The following is a 19,640-nucleotide window of genomic DNA, read 5'->3' as shown; positions in this document are numbered from 1 at the left end:
GGATAACAATAGCACCCACCTCACAGAATTGTTGTTAAGAGTCAAATGAGATAATTAATGCAAAGTAGGTACTTTGAAAAACCTCAGCAAGTCATCTAACCATGTTGGCCTCAGTTTCCTTATTTGTAAAATGAGTCAGAGAAGGAAATGGCAAACCACTCAAATATCGTTGCCAAGAAATTCCCCACATGGTATCACAAAGAGTCAGATACTACCGAACAACAACAAATCTGTTATGGGCAGCCAGATGGAGCAATGAGCTTGAAATGAGAAAGACTCATCTTCATGAGTTCAAATCTAGTTTCAGATACTTACTAGCTGTATGACCCCAGGCAAATAATTCATCCCTGTTTTCCTCATTTTCCTCAAGTGTAAAATGAACTGGAAAAGGAAATGGCAAACCATTCCAGTATCTTTGTCAAGAAAATCTCAAATGAGATCACCAAGATTGGACCCTACTGCAACAATTGAACAACAGCAAATATTGGCTATTATTATTTTTCTTATGGTGAATCACCCTCTTCTTCCAGGAATTTTTTTTCCTTTCTTGGCTTTTAAGATCTTGCACAATTATAATTATCTGCTGACCACTCTTTTTTTGCTCTACTTTATTTTTCCTCCCTTTGCTCATTAAGGATGGACTTTCTTCTAGTGCTGTACCCCCAACAATAACTTTTCTGCAGTTGGTTTTCCCCTTATTCCTCATACGGTTTAGCTATTAATGCTTCTCTACAGACAATGCTTGTGTCTCCATCTTTGTCCTGGATGGCTCTTCCAAGGTCTTTCTCCAGATCTCTGACTAGCTTTTGGATATCTGCAGGGCTCACCAGTACCTCATACTCAATACAGAGAATGAATTTTTTTCTAAGACAACATATCTATAATTTATTACCTTCACTCTCACAAATCCTCCTAGGCATGGAATCTGGTGGTCATCACTGACTCTTGTTCTCCATGCCAATATTCAGCTGATAATAATAACAGTAATATTTATGTGAAAATTGTAAGGTTTGCAAAGAGATTTACATGTATTTGATCTCCACAACAATTCTCTGAGCTAGGTGCTATTTTTATTCCCATTTTCAGATGAGAAAACTGAGGCTGAAGGAAGTTGTCAAGTAACCGAGGTACAATTTTAGCTCAGATCTTCTAAACTTCAAATCTAAAACTCTACCCAATTTGCTGGCTAGCCACATAAATGTCACTGGAAAATCCAGTTCAGTTTGGAGGCAAGATGTGCAATCAATCAATCAATTAGCATTTATTAAATGCCTAATGTGTGCTAAGTAAGGGAGTGCAGGTGATTAGGATAAGGCTCTGGGCTTTGGACAAGAAGCATGCTCATGCGGGAAAGGGGCAAGAGCTGATTTTTATTGGAATGGAAGCAAATTGGAACCAAAGACCAGACTTTCTTCAAAGCCCTAAAATCCAAGTGATTGCAAAAGAAGCAGGAAACCCATTGCAAGAACAGCAGAAAGTAGGTGATGCTGTGGACTCAATACCAGGTTGAAATCAAGAAGAATTGAATTCAAATTTGAGCTCTTGACACCTACTAGTTGTGTCACTTGACCAGTGTTTGCCTCAGTTTCCCCATCTGTAAAATGGAGATAATAATAGCATCTACTTCCCAAGTTATTGTGAGAATAAAATGAGATGTTTATCAAAGGCCAGCAGTGTCTGGTATAGAATAGACATTGTATAAATGTTAGCTATTATTAAGATCAGGGACTCAGGCTAAGAAATAAGTATTGAGGTACAAACTGAACAGTTTGTTTCCCCAAAGCCTAGACCTCTGATTGTGATTGTGGGCATTGGTACAGTCTTGACATGAGTTTAATATAGTCCTGTTTGACTCAGTCATACCAGCAAAGCAGGGGGCTCAGATCACCATCTCTTGTCTATTCTATATTCTCAAGGTTTTTAATACTTGTCCCCTTCATACCATTACCACTACTATCTCCATGTCCTTTGCTCACTTGCCACCTGGATTCCTATCTGATCTCCCTTCTGAAATCTCTTCTATGTCCAATATCCTCCAATGACTTTTCCTTACTGAATGACTTAATGGGTAAATTAGTCTCTTGGTGCATCACTTTTATCCTATCACTCCTTAGTTCAAAAATCTTGAATGGTTCCTAAACAGTAACTTCTAATTGCATCATTCAAGGACCTCAGATCCGGTTCCAATCTATCTTTCCAACTTGATCTTCTACCATTCTCTAACACATTTTCCATGTGCCAACTAAATGTGTCTTTATCATCCTTGGCTCCCTTTACCCATGCTTTTTTCTTGGATGCCCTCATCCTATTTCTGCCTGTCAAAATCCTCCTTATTTAAGGCTTAACTCCAATGCCACATTCTCCATGAAGTCTTCCCTAATTGCTCCTACATCTGGCTCTCATCCAGGAGTGACTTTTTCCTCTCTCTGAAATTTGTAACACCTTTTATACCAAGCCATGAAATACTGCTTTGTATTGTAGCTATGATTGTGTATATCTAATTCTTTTTGGCTAGATGGCATATCCCCTTGAGAAAAGAAATCATGTCTTATTCATCTTTAGTGGTTGATACCCCATACCCAAGCCTGGCAAAGTGGCTTGCATACGGTAGGTACACAATAAATTACCTTTTCTCCATTCTCCTCTTCATGTAGCATAAGATCAAATTAGGCTTTTTATTTCACTTTGTTGTTGCACACTGGGCCCCTTTCCCCTCTCCCCAAGCCCAGGGCTCCTAATCATTGCAATGACTAATGGACAAGCCCTCACAAAGAGATATTTCACAACACTACAGCAAGAACACCAGGTTTGTAATCAGACAACTTGGGTTTGAATTCTGACTCTATTCTTCCCTACCTAGTTGACTTTGGGCAAGCCTGCAAAATGAGGGGGGGAGAGGGTTGTCCGACATCCTCTCCAAGGCTCTTTCCAGCTCGAACATTCTTCGATCCTAGGAAGGCTGGGTCATAAATCACCAAGAACAAGGCTTTTGACCAGAATGTCCTAGAGGCAAAACTGCAGAGGTAATTCAATACTTCTCCTCCCCACCTTTCCATTTCCCCCATAACCAGCCCTGCAAAGAATGTCCAAAGTTGGCTAGGGGCCACGAGTTTTTGCTAAAGGGGAAATGGAACAAAAGGGAGCGGAGCCCAGAACATAGATACATTTGAAAGGATTTCTCCAAGCTAACCTCCAAGGCCCCTTCCAGCCGAACTGCTATGAAATCCTCCGCTATTCCCCTGTTCCCATGGCTTTATGGAAAGCTTTGGACAGGGCCAAACAGCATGAACTCTCAAAGACCAGTAGGTGGGGCAAGTGTCACATTGCTATTTGACTAGTTCCTCCAGGGTGGGACCTCCCTGGGGTCAGAGAAAAGGGCCTGACTTCCCAGCTACCACAGTGAATTGACCTCCTCTCCTCACCTCCCCCTCCCCAAACATTGTCTCCAAACTGTGTGTCAAGCACTGTATGCTGCTTCTGGAGATCCAGAGATAAAAATCAAATTATCTGTCCTCAGGAAATATAGTTTATTGATAACTGCACCCCTATTCCCCCTCCCCATATTTTTAGAGAAGTTACCATAATACATTCCCAACCTTCACAGAACTAGTTAGTTACAAAAACCCATCTTCCCTTTCCAAGCATCCTAGGCTCTCTCCCTGTTGTGCCTCAACACAGGATACTTTTCTTTGGATTTTTCCAACAGAGATTCTCTTTCCTCCAATAGTCTCAGGGAACACAGATGCTGAATATGAGGTCAGGAAAAACTCAAGGATAAAAGGATTGGGAGGGGTGAGTTCTAGGAAGCTATTGAAGAGGGAAGGCCTGGTCCAGGCCAGATAAGGATGCTAGCATCTGACCTTCCTTTGGCCCTGGTAGCTCTTGTCACTATTTACACACCCTGTAAGTTTCCTGGAGTTACTGAGTTGTGCAGCTGGGACTAACATTATGCCCTCTTGACTTTCTAAGACCAGAGAAAGCTAAATAAAGTCTGGGAGTGGGAAAGAGGGCGTATGGGGTATCATTTACATTTATTCTCCTAAGGTGGTGGGTGAAAGAGAATGTCTTAACAGGTGGTAGGATATCTGGAAAGTGAATTTCTCAAATATCTCTAGGTTCTCTGGTCTCTGAGACCAGAGGGTCCTGAAAGGACAGCCAGGGATGATGATAATTCACATTTCTTTAGTGCCTCTGGTTTATAAAGTATGTTCTCTATTACTATCCTGAGATAAATAGAAATTATTTTAAATATTTCCATTTTATAGATGATAGAAAAGGGACAAGGCCTTGTTTATTATTCCCTCCTTTTATATTCTTATTTAGATATTAAAAAGTCTGCCTATCTAGGGAGTTGTACAGAAAATAGACCCAGAACTCATAGAATAGATCTCTGTAATGGGCTAAGTCTCATGAAATTCCCACACCCCTCCAAAATTCCTATTGTATTGGTCATCCTTATACTCATTATTTTGCCAAGATCAATAATATGTACCTTTAATGTTGTAGCTTTCCATTTTTCTTTTGGAAGGAAACTTAAAACATCTCCTCCTCCTTTTTCCCCTTTAGAATTTTTCAGGATCTTGTAGGAGCAGCACTTCCCTCCAGGTTGGCACTATACCTACTGTCCTGAAGAAATGGCCCTCCTAAGAACCCCCCTGGAGTTAGATTTTTTCCTCAGTGTTGACAAATGGAGGGAGCAAAGGCCCATTGGCCTTTGGGATGGTTTACTCTATAAACAACCCTCCTCAAACAGAGGTTCCCCCTTCCAGCAACCAGGAAGGCAGTCATTATCTCAGGTATGATTTTTGCTTGTCTTCCCCCATTAGAATGTAAACTCCTTGAAGGCAGGGATCGTGTTTTTACCTTTTTTATTTTCAAGTGTTTAGTTTCTCAAACCTAGTAAAATAAGTGCTGACTAAATGCTTACTGAATAACAAATCTAGACAGCATCAATAGAAACATACCCGTTTTACTATCGCTTTAATTACAGTATTTACAAACATTTTTTTCAAAGTGGAAAAAAACCCCAAAACTACAACCCTTTTCTCAACCTCTGGAAAGTGATGCTTCTAAAGGCTGTTGAACACAGGGACTCCCATTTCCTCCCTCCCCAAAACTATTCTATCCTTTTCTCCCAAGAGGATGACTCCTGGTAGTGAACAAAGAGGGCTAAAAGAGCTAGAGATATAAGGACCTTGGCAGGGATGGAGGGGCTAGGGGTTAGAGGTGAGAGGTCAAGACTGAAACAGCCAGCAATGCTGTCTTTTTTTTTTTTTTTTTTGCCTTCCCAAGCCTCATTTGGACATTTTCTTAGGGAAGCCAGAGGCCACAGAAGCTGGCAAAAGCTTCCCTTGTTCCCCGGGAAGAAAAGGCTTATGGTCTCCACTCCCCCCCACCCCACTGTCCCCAGAGGAGGCCAAGATTGAGTACAATTTGCTATCACTGGTATGCCCCTAGATATACCAGTATACATACTTATAAATGTATGGGCAGATACACACACACACACACACACACACACACACACAAATATAGGAATCTGGTTAGTTGTAGTCCCCAATTCACAGCTGCCCATGGACATATTTGCTTGCAGGGGAGCTGGCTGTTGTGCTGGACTTAAGAGGGAAGGAAGGGTCAGCCAATTCTGCTTTGTAGAAGGATAGAGGGAAGCATTTGGGGAAAATAAGGTGTTTTAGTCTTGTTATATAGGGAGGAAGGATAAAAAGTGGTTAATGTGGCTTTCTTACAGGAAAAGGAAAAATAGAAGGAATGGCCCTGAATAATAGGCATCCTCCACAGAAGCATTGACAGCCCCAACTTTTCCTCTCTTCCTAGGAATTAGCAATAGAAAAGTGGGGTCTGGGATAGAGGTAGAGGCGAGGAGAAAGACGAATGTGGCAGAGATAACTAACTCTCTGGTCTAGTAGGGAGAGATTCATCTGGAGGTTGGCTCATGCCCCAGGAGCCCAGCCCCTATTTAAAGAGTCCTATATATGGGCTCTGGAGCCTTGGCTCTTTCTTGTCACACCCTGATCCCAAACAGACCTAGGTAAGAGAGTTGGGGTCCCCAGGTAGGCACTCTGTACAGTCAAAACAGGCATCACTGAACTAGGCATCCGGTAATGAGAGCTTCCTCCCCCCCAATCCAACTTAGGGCACAAGAAAAGTATGTGTGGTGAGAGAGGAACAACGGTAAAGGGTAAGAATGATCTGGGAAGTGGGGTGCTACATGGTCAGCAGGGAAGTAAGGGTGGGGAGAGACCATCGAGAGCTCTGGAGAGAAGGATCTTTTCTCTGGCCCCACCAGCTCCATCCTTCCTTGGTGCATCACAGTTCAGTATCAGCCACCACGTGCTGCCTTGAGGAGTGGCCATTGCTGGATGTAGCCTGGCTGGTCCCATTCTCTTGGGCCCCTCGGTTCTGAGTGGCCTTTTCCTGTGAATCAAGGCTGGCCCCAGAGCCTGCACCATAACCCTGGCCTCCACCGTTCTCTGTGTAATAGGGGTCTTCTCCCTAGACAGTATATAAATAAATGGAGCATTACTGAAAGAGGAAAATATGGGATCAATTGATGTGGGTCCCAAAGAGAGAGATAACAAGAGGAAGGGAGGAGGACAGGGGTGACATCTGTATTTGAAGACTCCTTTCTTCCTGAAGAACAGGTCAGGGTTCCAGCTCCTGGGGACAAAGGAGAAAGGCACCAAACCATGTCACTGTATGAAAAGAGGATGGCCTGGTGGGGAGACTTGACTTGGGTGGTCCCCCTTGGCCAGAGCACATTCCTGGGGTGGCTAAACTTATCAGGATGTCAGGCCAGTAAATAGAGCTTCCCAGGGGGAAGCCCACAGCTTTCCCTCTCTTCTCTCCTCTTTCAGCCCCATACTCTTTCTGACCAAAGAAGTTCAGGTGGGCTAATGACTGCTACATTCACTACCCACCTATGGGGCAAAAGAAGAGACCTGATGGTATCTTCCAGAATAGAATTGCTTTATAAATAAATTTGGATGCTTTTAAAGACTCTTATTCTTCCTCTACCACCATCACACATACCTCAACTCTATAGTTTTTCCACCCCAGGCAGCAATGAATGCAAGTCCTTAGCATTAATTTCTAGCCACTAAAGACAGAAGTTTTCCTTCACAAGCTGAACTCCAGTGAGTAAAGGACCCTCTCTCTCCCATAAGTCACCACCTGCTTCTATGTTAAAGTTGGATATATATGGAAGAGGAGAGCCAGGGAAAGTCTGTTATTTCTAGTGGGGAAGCTCTCCTATTTCCCCCACTTCCCTAGGTCTCAGTTTCCCTGATCTTTACAATGATAGGGTTAGGCTATGTGAACTTCAAAGGTCACTCTGACATTATAGCTATGTTATTATGAACATTCTATGACTGACTGCAAAATCTCTGATACTCTCTTAAAAAACCCTGGTGTCCCCACCAGCTCCCAGAACTGACCAGCCTCTCTCCTGCAGGGCTCCAGCTCCGACGGTTCATGAGGAAGTAGCCAGCCGTGCCCAGAGCTGCCAACAGAAGACCTGAGGTGACCAAGGCAATCAGTGTTTTTCGGGAATAGCTTTGGTGACTCCGGATGTCCTGCTCCTGGAAGTCCTGGATCCCTAACTAGGAGCAATGAGAATATAGACAAAGACCTGTCACTCTAGGAAGCCAGTGATGGAAAGGGAGGATGGGAGAAGAAGACTCTGGAAGAGAAACCAAATTCTTTTCTTCCTACATTTTGGGAGCCAAGTCAAGGCTGTGAATCATGGGTACAGGGGAGGCTGACTCTGAGACTGTAGGTCAAATATAAGGGTTTTTTTTTTTACATTATAACATTCAAAATAAAAACCAACTTGAAATGTTCCTCTGAGCATGTGTTTGTATGTGAGTGAGTGTGAATATGGGTCAGTAGGTATGAGTGAGATGGTAGGTATGAGTGAGTGTGTGCTCTCTTGGAAATAAAAAGAGCAGATCTAGGGGCAAAGCTGTATATGTGCCAAAGACAAAGGGATAAATGCATCAAGGATGAGAGTACTCTTGCTACTTTGGGAAGATCTGGACTCTAGTAACTTGGATTCAAATTCCACCTCTGTCATTTACCTATGTTATCATTGTGTAACTTGGGGGTTAGTCTCTCTCTGGTCTCAATTTCTTCATCTACAAAATGGGGATAACTTTGTACTGAGGGGCACTGTGATCTAGTGGATAGATCAAAAGAGCTTGTCTAACAAAGAACCTGAACAAATCCTGGATCTTTCCAACTCTTTCAGACCACAACTTGTAGAGTACCCTCTGATATTATCTTTGATTTACATGGTACAAATCTTGTATATCCTGGGACTGTTACCATTTTGTCTCCCACATTCAAATGTGAGCCCTTTAAGGGAAGGGGTCATAGCTTTATCTCTTTTGTGTTCTCAGCCCCTAGTACAATGTCTGGCACATAGCAGCTGCTTCTAAATGCCTGCTGAATAACTCACTGACCTATCTACATTGATAGAATAAGTTTCCTCAACAGTAAAATGACAGGTGCCGGGCCAAAAAAGAATGCTATCTATTACACCTTCTAGCTCATCATATAGGAAAGAACCTTGGATTTAGACTATAATTTCACTTCACTCACAGAGCTAAAGTTGGGAAGGACCATAGAGTCTGCACTCCTCATTTGACAGATGAGGAAACTGAGGCAAACAGGGTTAAGTGACTTGCCCAGGGTCACAGAGCTAGTTAAATATCTGAGGCCAGATTTGAACTCAGGAAGAGGAGTCTTCCTGATTCCAGGCCTGGCACTCTATCCATCATGTTACCCCCCTGTCCCTTATGGGTCTTTTAGGTAAGCTGATTCATTTCTCTAGGACTCACTTAGTAAATTAAATTTATTCTGGTGTTGGCCTACAGAAGTTCTGAGATCCTTTTTCCACCTTATCACCTTCACAACCTACATATTCCACCAAAGAATGGATGTTGAAACATTTTATAACCACATGAAAATATAAGTCATCGTTTTTATTAGACTTGCTTATGGCTTCTTCCCTTCTCTCCTGTTCCTGCTTCCTCTGGAGTTTTCCTAAGCCCCTTAGGTCTGGCCTTCTGGGTTTTTTTTTTTCTTCAGATCCTCCCATAGATCCAACTCTCTGTGGCAGCCTCTAGTTCCACTCTTAACAGAGTAGCTGCAATTTGGCTCAGATTCAGAAGGGGATTGGGATCCTTGATGAAAATTATTCAAGAGAAGAGCAAACTTTCCCTGACCAGGGAAAAGGTAGGGGAAAGTGGGAGAAGGGTCTAGAAAAGCCATTCCTTTCTGCCAACAAAAGTCTTGAGCCCCAGGATTCAAAGATCACCTCAAAGACCTTACCTTTTCCAGATTAGATTTGTGCTTATTCATGACTTGGAGCATGTGAGAAATATCTGGAATTAGGAACAGAAGTTAGTACATTTGGAAACCTGTCCTGGTTTACCCTCTTCCACGCCTCCTCTGCCCTACTATTCCATTTTAGGAGAGTTTCATGTCCCAGTCTCTCTAGCCTCACGAGAGTCAGGCAAAGAGAGCCCCTCTTTTAAGCACTGGGGAGCTGTCTAGTCCAATGCTTACCCACCCTCATAGCCATCCCTTGCCTCCCATACCTCCCAGCTGCCTGAGTGCCAAACAGGCTCATCACTCACCACCTTTTGAATCCAGAACCAAGATCAGGCAGCTTGGATTTACTTCAGATTGAGCCAGGATTAGGGAACAGTCCTGGGTTCCAGCCTCTGGATCAGATACCTTAGGCTCACATACCACTTTGGTTAAATTGTCACCCTGGGCCTTCTTAAAATCTTCCTGGATAACAAAATATCATGAGGACAATAAAATAACTAAGGAAGGAAGTTGAACAAAAAGTAATTACAAGACTAAACTCTTGGTCACTAAAAAGAAATAGTAAAACATGTCTTTATCTCTTAGGTAGCAGGTGTGTGTGTGTGTGTGTGTGTGTGTGTGTGTGTGTGTGTGTGTGTTGGGAACAGGATCCAAGCATTCAGTGCACATGACATAATTACACCCCTCTTCTCAAGCAACTACTCTAGTTAAAACCACAATCTTATCCTTTCTACAAAGTGAACCGAATCTCCAGCTTGTGAGAAAGATTGTAGCTCACAGATGAGAAAACACATCCAATGACTTTGTGTTTTAAACCTCATAAATGACTGGGATGAGGTGTTGTATTACCTTGCTTACCAGAAGGTCAGCAAGGATAGTAATGGACAACAATGAAATCCTGTCCTCTGGAGATCACCCACATCCACAGTTAAGGATTTTAATGCTGTTGTAATGTCTTGGAACTGTCATATTCATCTTATACCTTAATATCTATAGAGCACTTTCCAAAAAAATAATTTATTATAATGTTACAGTAATTTCAAGGCTGGGGACAAAAGATATAAGGCATCGGGGGGGGGGGGAAGAAGACCAAATGATTCAACAGTATTTATTGAATAGCTACTGAATGTCTGACCCAGCACTGAAGAAACAAAGGCAGAAATTGTAACAGTTCCTGCCCTCAAAGAGATTATAATGCACAGAGAAAAAAAATAGCCACAGACAGAATCAGAGATGCAGAACAAGAAGAAATCATAGATCTAGAACTGAAAGTGATCTCAATCAAATCCTATTTTGCAGAAAATGGAAATTGAAATCCAAATAAGTTAGGTGACATGCCCAGGATCACACAGGTAACAGAAGGATGATTTGAAGACAGACCTTCCTCAACTTCAAATCTAGTGCCCTATCCACTGGAATATACCACCTCAGGGTTGCTCTTTTCATAAGGTTCCCTCTCTGGAGGGGAATTGGGTCTGGGTGAAGAATTGGTCATCAATTTTCCAAGAACCACCATTTAAACCCTACTCAGCTCATGAATCCTCCCCACTGCTTTTCCATTTTGCCTCCATGAGCCAATGGCTTTGCCCCTTGTTATGTGTCCTTCTTTTGTGGTTTTTCTCCATTAGAATGTAAGCTCCTTGAAGACAAGTACTTTTTTTTGCTTGTATGTGTATATGTATAGAGATTTATATATAAAACATGTGTGTACATATATATATATATATATATATATATAACATATAGCACAGTGCCATAGTATGAACTTAATAAATGCTCTATCATCTACCCATCCATGCATATATCTATCCATCCATGTATCTTTCTGTATATCTACCCATACATATATATGTATCTAACCATCCAATCATTTATCTATCCATCCATATAGCTATCCAAGCATCCATGTATATACTCATCCCTATATCTATCTATTCATATATATGTATCCATGTATCTATTTGCCAGTTTGTCCATGTATGTATGTATCCATCCATGTAACTATTTATCTATCTATCCACATATGTATCCTCTATCCATGTATGTATCCACCTATGTATCTACTTATCTATCTATTCTACATGTATGTATGTATCCATCTACGCATTTAACTCTCGATCCGCATATCTATCTTTCCATCTATCCATCTTTAACACAGATGTAATTACAAGTCAGAGTGGCTTTGGCGGTGGCAGCACTGCAGACAGCCACATCCCCTTTCCCTCCACCTTCTGGAGTTGATTTAAGCCAAGTCTGTGTCCAGAATGGGCTCCTTGCTTCCTCTGCACAGGAAAGGAACCGAAACCGGGGCTCTCTCCTCTGTCCGGTCGGGGGAGGAGGAAATGCCAAAGCAGCTCTGGCTACTTTCCTGCTGGGACGGAGCTGGGGTGGAGAAGAAAGCTTCCCGGCTGTGTCTGCTGCTGCTGTTCCTCCTCCTCCTCCTCCTCTTCTTCCTCCTCCTCCTCCTGCTCCTGCTCCTCCTCCTTTTCCACAGAGTGAGAGGGAGTGGGGGCTGGGTACTAAGGGCTCCTCCCTTTTGGGAATTGGAGCCTGGGTATTTTCCTACTGCTTTTGCATAACACCAGAGGCCTTGGCTACCGCACACAGCAAGGTCAAGGTCAGCCACAGCCTCCATTCTCTCCTTTCGATTGGGTGTCAGGGGAGGCTGAGGGAAAACAACCTAGTGGCAGATTATGCCAGAAGAGGAAGGCTTGCCAACTTCTAGAAAGCATCCTGGGAAGAACCCGCAGGAGGGTTTGTCATTGGGCAGAAAGGACTTAGAAACTGAGAGGCAGAAGGAAACCTTTAGCTGGGACTCAGTCCAACCCCCACCCCCACCTCAACTTCAGATAAACAAACTAATGCCTCCAGATGACACTGATCATAATGTGCAGAAGTGGGATTTGAATCCATGTCCTCTAACTGTAACTTCTACACTCTTCACTCCACATCACTTGTTTAACAAACAGATCCTGGGTGGGCAGGTGCAAGAAACAGATCTCTTCCCTCCTCCCCACCCCTACTCCTTAGCATCTCTAGGAAGGTTTCCTCTAAGAAACCAGTTCTTCCATGACCTAAAATAAAAGCATAATAAAACAAAATCCAGAGAGGTAACTTGAGCAAAGTCACACATGAAGATACTTGACTTCTAATTCAGAGCTAGAAATTAATAACAACAACAATAATAATAAAAAGCTAGCATTTATGTAGCACTTATGTGCTAGACACTGCTAAGCACTGACAAATATCCTCACAACCATTCTGGAAGGTAAGTGCTACTATTATCCCTATTTTACAGATGAAAGAACTGAGGCAAATAGGAATTAGGTGACTTGCCCAGGATCACACAGCTCATAAGTATCTCAGGAAAGATAGATTTGAACTCAGGGCTTCTTGACTCCAAGTTTGGCACTATCCATTGTGCTCCCTGACCAAATTCCTTTACATCCCAGAGGTTTAAGGCAGGTACTTGATTTAAGCCAGTGCTGGGGTATCCTCTCCTGAAAAATGTACAAGAGTGTGGGTTCCCCACACATGTCACCTGGCATATGTCCAGTGATCTCTAGGAAAGACCCACCCTGAAAGAAGTGCTGGTAAGGAGACAGTCAGCCAATAAATATTTAATAAGCACCTACTATGTGTCAGACACCCTGGCTCAGTTTCTCATCAGTTTTCACTGGCACTTTTGCAATAGCTGATTTCTCTGCTCTCTAATTCATCTCTCAAACCACTGTTCAAATCATCTTCCTAGAACAATTTATACAGTAACAAGAAGACTGTCCAGACAAACAACTTTGAAACATTTAGGAATTCTTATCAACTCCATGATCAATCCCAATTCCAGAAGGCTCATGCTGCTCTGCTGCTGATGGGGAGGTGATGGGCTCAGAGCGCATATTGAGGCATATTGCGGGGGAGGGGGCTGGAGGTGGGGAGGATGAGAGAACCTGTTTTTTTTTTTTTTTTTTTTTTTTTTTGACTATAGGTTTTTGCAGTAGTTTTCTTTTTCTTGCTTTCTCAGTGGAGGGGATAAAAGGAGGTGGGAAAGAGAGAGGCATATTCATTTGAAAATAAAATAAAATTTAATCATGGCAATTTTCCTAATGCTTAATTCTGATCAGGCTACTACCTTGTTCTAGATCACCAATATCTCTTCATTATTCTGAGTTTCTCAAACTGGCATTTAAAGCCCTTTAAAATATAATATCAACCTACTCTTAAATTCAACTTAACATATGTGTGTGTATATGTATATATATATATATATACATATATATATACATATATACATATACATATATATGTATATGTATATACATATACATATATATATACATATACATATATGTATGTATGTATATGTATATATATGGATGGATGGATGGATGGACCTGAGAGAGAGAAAGAGAGAAAGAGAAAGAGAGACAAGAATCCAGAACCAAATCAGGCAGCTTGGATTTACTTCTGATTGAGCCAGGATTAGGGAGCAGTCCTGGGTTCCAGCCTCTAGATCAGATATCTTAGCCTCACATACCACCTTGGTTAGATTGTCACCCTGGGACTTTTTAAAACCTGCCTTCAAGGAACTTTCATTTTATTAAGAAATACAATGTTTACACAAATAAGTAAATGTAATACAGGATGTCCCAAAAGTCTTAGTGCAGTTAGGAATTTATTAAAACTCAGTTTAAATAAATTTTTAAAGAAATCGCTACCTGCCCAGCCCTCCCACTTTTAAGCCTCTATGATATAAAGAATTTCAGTCAAAAGAATACAGTGGATGGAGCAGCAGACTTGAAGTGAGGGAGACTTCAGATCAAATATAGTCTTTAGCTGTGTAATTGTGGGCAAGTCACTTAACCCTGTTTACCTCAGTTTTCTTATCTGTCAAATGGGGATAAAATAAGTTTGAAATAAAATTTCAAGCTTTAATGAGGTTAAAACGGCCCTAAGACTTTTGGGATACCCTACATTATTTGAGGAGAAAGACAGAACTAGCAGGTAAAGAGTTCAGGAACAACTTTTTACAAAAGAGAAGAGAGCCTAGGAAAGAGTCTTAGGGGACACTCACAGGGAGGAAACAGACTATGATTCTGAAGAAGAGGTAGTTTGATAGGTAACAAGAGAACTAGGAGACACAATCAAAAGACTATTCAAAGTATCATGGATGCTAAGGAAGAAAATAGCAGGAGGAGGAAGGATATTAATAGCTTCAGAAGCTGAGGAGAGGTCAAGAAGGAAAAGGAATGAGAAAAGACCATTCATTATATTTATCAATTGAGAGATCACTGGTAATCTTAGAGAGAGGAGCTTCCACAGAGTAGGGTCTCTTTTCTCCATTCCCACTGAAATCACTTCAGGGTAGGCCCTCAGCCCTCCCCATGTAGATTATTGTAATAACATCCTGACTCCTTTTTCTTAATTCATTTTATTCCTTCTCTAATCTATCTTTTGTGCAGAGCCTTATTGATTCAAATTCTATATGATCTAGGGCTAATCGGCACACTAACCCAGCCTAAGACTTTCCCCTTCAGATATATTTCAGCCAAAGTGCACTCTATACATCTTCAATTCATCCTCTCCACCTCTGAGACTATACTTGTGAGATATGTGTTTCTTCTTCTGTCTTCCATTTACTGTTGATAGTTCTCATTTTCTTCAAATTCAAGTCAGATGCCATCTTCTCTAGGAAGCATTCCTTGACCTCTTTCTCTCTGTCTCTGTCTCTCTTCCTCTCTCTCCATATTTCTCTCCCTCTCTCTGTAGTCTTGTTATGTGTTCTCTCTCTCTCTCTCTCTCTCTCTCTCTCTTCTCTCTCTCTCTCTCTCTCTCTCTCTTACTTTCTTTTATTTCCTTATATTTACCTCATTCTCCCTTTTTTACAACCCATAAAAACACAAAACTGTGGATTAATGTAGCAAAGGGATCTCAAAGATCATCCAATACAACCAACTGCTTTTAAACTTCAGGCTTCCTGTGAGAGAGGTAGTCAGTTCAGAGTTCAGAGTGATGATTTCAGATAATGAGTTCAGAGACTGCAACATCCATCTAGCATCTACATAATGCTTTATGATTTGCAACATGCTTTACAAATATTATCCCATTTTTTCCTTATAACAACTCATACCTTTATCTCCTCCTATGATATGGCCATGTGTCAAGGCCTTTTCCTGCTTCTTTTTTATTTTTATTTGCAGTTCTATATTTTTCCTTCCTTTACTCACCCTCATCTATTGAAAAGGCAAGAAATGTGACATACATACATATATGTATATATATATATAGACATATATATATACACACACACACACACAACAGGGCACCTAGGTGGGATAATTAATAAACCACCAGGCCTGGAATCAGGAAGAACTGAGTTCAAATCCAACATCAGACACTTACTAGCTGGGTGACCTGAGGCAGGTCACTTAACTATCTTTGCCTCAATTTTCTCATCTGTTAAATGAGCTGGAGAAGGAAATAGCAAACTACTCCAGTATTTTTGCCAAGAAAAATCTCAAATGGGGTCACGAAGTCTCAGACATGACTGAAAACAACTTAAAAACAACAGAGATGTATAGTTTATGCATAGTCATGGACAATATATTTCTATATCAGCTGTATTCTGGGAAAAAATTTTTCCTTTTAAAACATAAGCTCCTTGCAGGCATCCACTATCTTTATGCTTGTATGTCCAACACTTACCACAGTGTCTAGGACATAACAAAAACTTAATTAATGCTTGTTAACTAACTTAAAACAACATTAGGAGAAGAGTAGTATTTTTACCCTCACTTTACAGTTGGGAAAACTAAGGCAGAAAGAGAATAAGTGCCTTGTCCAAGATCACACAGCTCATAAGCATCTGAAGCTGAATTTGCATTTATTTATGGTATTTGGTACCATCTTATGAACAGCTCTCATCCTTCTTCAAAAGATCAATCTTTTTATTGGTGCAGTGCCATAGCTTAGAAAAACCTTTGCTATTTTAGGCCTATTCTTCTATCCAATAAGTTTCCAATGGCCTTCACCACTATCTCTCCTATCTGTGTACCCTTTTTTTTTTTTTGTCCTAACTTTTCCCTAGAGACCCTAACTGATTGGTGCTGGTGATTGAGGAGGTGAAAAACTATTTGGAGTCACCTGAGTGGGATACTTTCTTCCCTTCCCCAGAAAGTCACTCTGCTCCAAAAAGCTGCACTGACCCCAGGAGCTATCTAAAGAACCCTGGGTTCTAGGAATCTCAGAAAGACTCCCTGATGTAACCCTAGGTCATAGCTAAGGTCCTAGGGCCTGAGTCTCTCAGTAAAATTGTTGTAGACTTTTTCCTTCTGTAGTTGCCCAGAAACCATTGTGCCTAAGGCTCCCTGGTGACATTATTTATTACATACCTACTCTGTTTAGAAATAGAGTGAACAGCAGGTCTCCAGCAAGGCTTGGATATAAATCTTTCCTCTTACACTCACTACCTGTGTTATATATGGCAAAACATTTCATTTCTCAGCCTCATTTTCCTTCTAAAAAATGGAGGGTTTGGACTAGATAGCTTTGAAGATCACTTGAAGTTCTGAAACTGTGATCTTTCTCAGTCTTGCTTTGGGGGATCCTCAGTCCTAGCCCGTATGAGAAGGCGGTTTGAATGCTCCAGTACTCTTCCATTATTGTCACCTTGCAGCCCCTCCCCAGCTGCCCTTTTGGGTGTCCCCAATTTAGCCTTTCCTTAAACATACAAAATAAAAGAGCTTATTGTTTTCAGTAGAGATCCAACTTGGCATAGAGGAGAGAAAGTTGTTTTCAGCTCTCAATGAAGGGGTGTGCTGGAACCAGCTCCAACCAACTCCCAATTGTTCAATTTTCAGTGTGAACATTTACATCTCAGAAATTTACAACCACTATAAATCAATGCTTGATTTATTGTTTTGTTGATTATATTTTTTTAAAAATACTGGAGAAAATATTAATAATGCATATCTAAAATGTGATATGGAGATAATTTCTTTAAAAATCTCCATATCACATTTTAGATATGCATTATTAATATTTTCCCCAGTATTTTTGTTAATACTGTTATTAAACATTTACTAACACATCCCTGTCTATAAGGCTCTGAATTCATGACTCTGACATATTCCAGAAGTATGGGCAAATCATTAGAATTCTAAATACCACCCTTCCTCATCCCTAGGTCACTCTTAAAGTCTAAAAACTTCAGGATGGTGTTGATTTACATTGGTACAGAGAACTTGCTACAGTGATTGTCCAAGAAGCGGGAAAAATATTTTCAGCATTGACTGGCTCATCTGATTCTCTTGGAAAGTACTTTTAATTCCAGAAATGGACTCTGACATTCCAAGCTACTAATAGAGAACACAGAGCCCCTTCCAAATTGAAGGGGCTGGGTTAGGTAGCTTCTAGCTCTAAATCCATCATGTTATGCATTGCTGTGGTCAGAAATCACAAGAAGGAGGCTACCTTTGGAGCTGACCCTCTCTATACTTAGCTAGGATGGTTCTTGGAAAAAGTCCTGTAACCCAGGCTCTCCAACTCCGATCTTGGAACCCTCCTGGCTTGGCTGGTTCCAGTAGGTTTGACTCAATGTCCAATGTCACCTCCCCAACCACAATGAAGTATCAGTAGAAGAAGACAAGAGGCGAAGTTTCTCATTTTTAACTTCTAATCATTAAAACTCATGCATTCCAGTTAACTGTGTAAATGTCTTATCTTATCTCTCCCTCTGCTGGATAGTGAGTTCTCAGAAGGCAGAGACACTCTACAACTGACTGTTCTGTTTTCTCTTCAGGATAAATAAGCATTTTGTATGGGGTATTTTTATTTGTTTTCTGTGTCCTTCCTAGACCTTAACGCAACAAGAGAACACCCAAAATGGCTGAACACTCTGCTGGCCACACAAAGTTGTTCTATAGCTGTCCTTTAAAGTCCCATCCAAGGAAGCAGTAGCAATTCAGCTTTTCAACCTGAGAAGCCAGGAACAGTTTAGACTTAAGTCTCTCAGAGCAGGTAGATCTTAAACAAAAGCACAATGATTCTCTGGATGCCTGGAATAAACATCCTCTCCTGGGGCTTGGACACATATTGTGGGGAAACAGGCGGGAGGAAACCACCAAAGCTGCATGATTCCAGAGACACATCTACCCAAATGTACACGTGGCTTTTCATTTTGCCTTTCCATTTTTATATAAATTACTTGAGATCAGAGACTTTTATTTTAGGCAGGGAACCTGGCACATAATATACATTTAATTTGTGTTTGCTGATTGAATGACTGACTGATAATTGCTATTAAGGAAAGCAAGTGTGAGAGAGGCACATGAGATATCTAGAAGGCTGCTGTCTCTAGAGTTGAAAAATTGAAGATCTATTGTCAGCTTTGAGAATTAATTAGGCAAACCACTTAAACCTCTTTTTTCTTAATTTTCTCAGCTAAATAAAGATAGCAATAGATATACTACCTACCACTTCTAAGTGGTTAGTGTAAGGGGAAAAGTACTTTGTAAATCTTTAAGCACAACAGAAATTTGATGTTATCACAGGGCACTGGGAAAACTAATAATAGCTAACCTTGTTATGTAATATGTTGATCTTTTCCAATGAGTTGGTCATGTCTAGGAACTTGTTTTAACCAGTTTACTGACTAATGGGACCAGCCTGAAAATCAGTGGCTTAACTTCCTAGAAGTTGGATGTGGCTGGGACTAGAAACCAGATCCCTTGATTCCCAACCTATATATTCTTTTTTCCCCATATATTCTTTCTGTTAAGACTTGTTGCCTCCCTAAACTCTGGCCATTAACTGATTTTTCTGCATGGAAAATTATCTTTGGGGTGTTAAGGAAGTGAATTGGTCAAATATAGAAGGAATTATAACAAATGAACCAAAGTGGAAAGTGTGTTTGGTGTCGTCTTCCCACCAGATGGCAACCCTACACAACCTAAGCTCTTGGCCTCTGAAACCACTGTGGAATCAGAGACAAGCAATCTGACCTGGCCACTAGTGCCTAAACTCCTGCTGTAACCTTTTTCTGCCTTGAGAATGTTATTGGCGGCAAAGGGTCCAGTCTTTGCATTTTAGTTGGAACAGTGGAGGATTGAAGGGAGATTGGGAAAGGGTCTGACTTACACAACTGTAGGTTTCGTTCAACTCCAAGCAGATGCCCTTCGATGCTTGTACTTGTTTGATTTTTAAGCACTTGATGTGTTTCTAAGGAGCAAACCCCCACAAAAAATAAGTCAGTATGCCCCCAATATCTTCCCTCCTCCCCATCCATCCCT

The 19,640-nt window shown here is 41.2% G+C and overlaps 1 protein-coding gene and 1 long non-coding RNA gene across 4 annotated transcripts in view; one reads left to right on the top strand and one right to left on the bottom strand.

Annotated features, from left to right (window-relative positions):
- The first annotated feature begins 1,731 nt into the window (after positions 1-1,731).
- On the top strand, positions 1,732-7,566 carry LOC127562609 (uncharacterized). Its single transcript, XR_007953727.1, has 3 exons — positions 1,732-2,607; positions 4,567-4,796; positions 7,472-7,566. It is a non-coding gene; the product is annotated as an uncharacterized LOC127562609 (long non-coding RNA).
- Positions 4,852-19,640, bottom strand: part of CD34 (CD34 molecule) — a 34,179-nt gene continuing 19,390 nt past the window's right edge. Inside the window, exons 4-8 of one of the 3 annotated variants that reach the window (XM_051998466.1) lie at positions 19,489-19,569; positions 9,663-9,816; positions 9,352-9,404; positions 7,455-7,619; positions 4,852-6,513 (exon numbers count right to left, since the gene is read on the bottom strand). In XM_051998466.1, coding sequence (XP_051854426.1) covers positions 6,328-6,513; positions 7,455-7,619; positions 9,352-9,404; positions 9,663-9,816; positions 19,489-19,569 — 639 coding nt within the window. In that variant the 3' untranslated portion in view covers positions 4,852-6,327. Of the gene's footprint in view, positions 6,679-7,454; positions 7,620-9,351; positions 9,405-9,659; positions 9,817-19,488; positions 19,570-19,640 lie in introns of all 3 variants that reach the window. The other 2 variants (XM_051998465.1, XM_051998467.1) reach the window with 2 other exon arrangements.

The sequence above is a fragment of the Antechinus flavipes genome, chromosome 4 (genome assembly GCF_016432865.1).
Source record: "Antechinus flavipes isolate AdamAnt ecotype Samford, QLD, Australia chromosome 4, AdamAnt_v2, whole genome shotgun sequence".
Taxonomy (NCBI): Eukaryota; Metazoa; Chordata; class Mammalia; order Dasyuromorphia; family Dasyuridae; genus Antechinus; species Antechinus flavipes.
The sequence above is the reverse complement of the archived record's forward strand: the minus strand, read 5'-3'. Positions and strand labels throughout refer to the sequence as shown.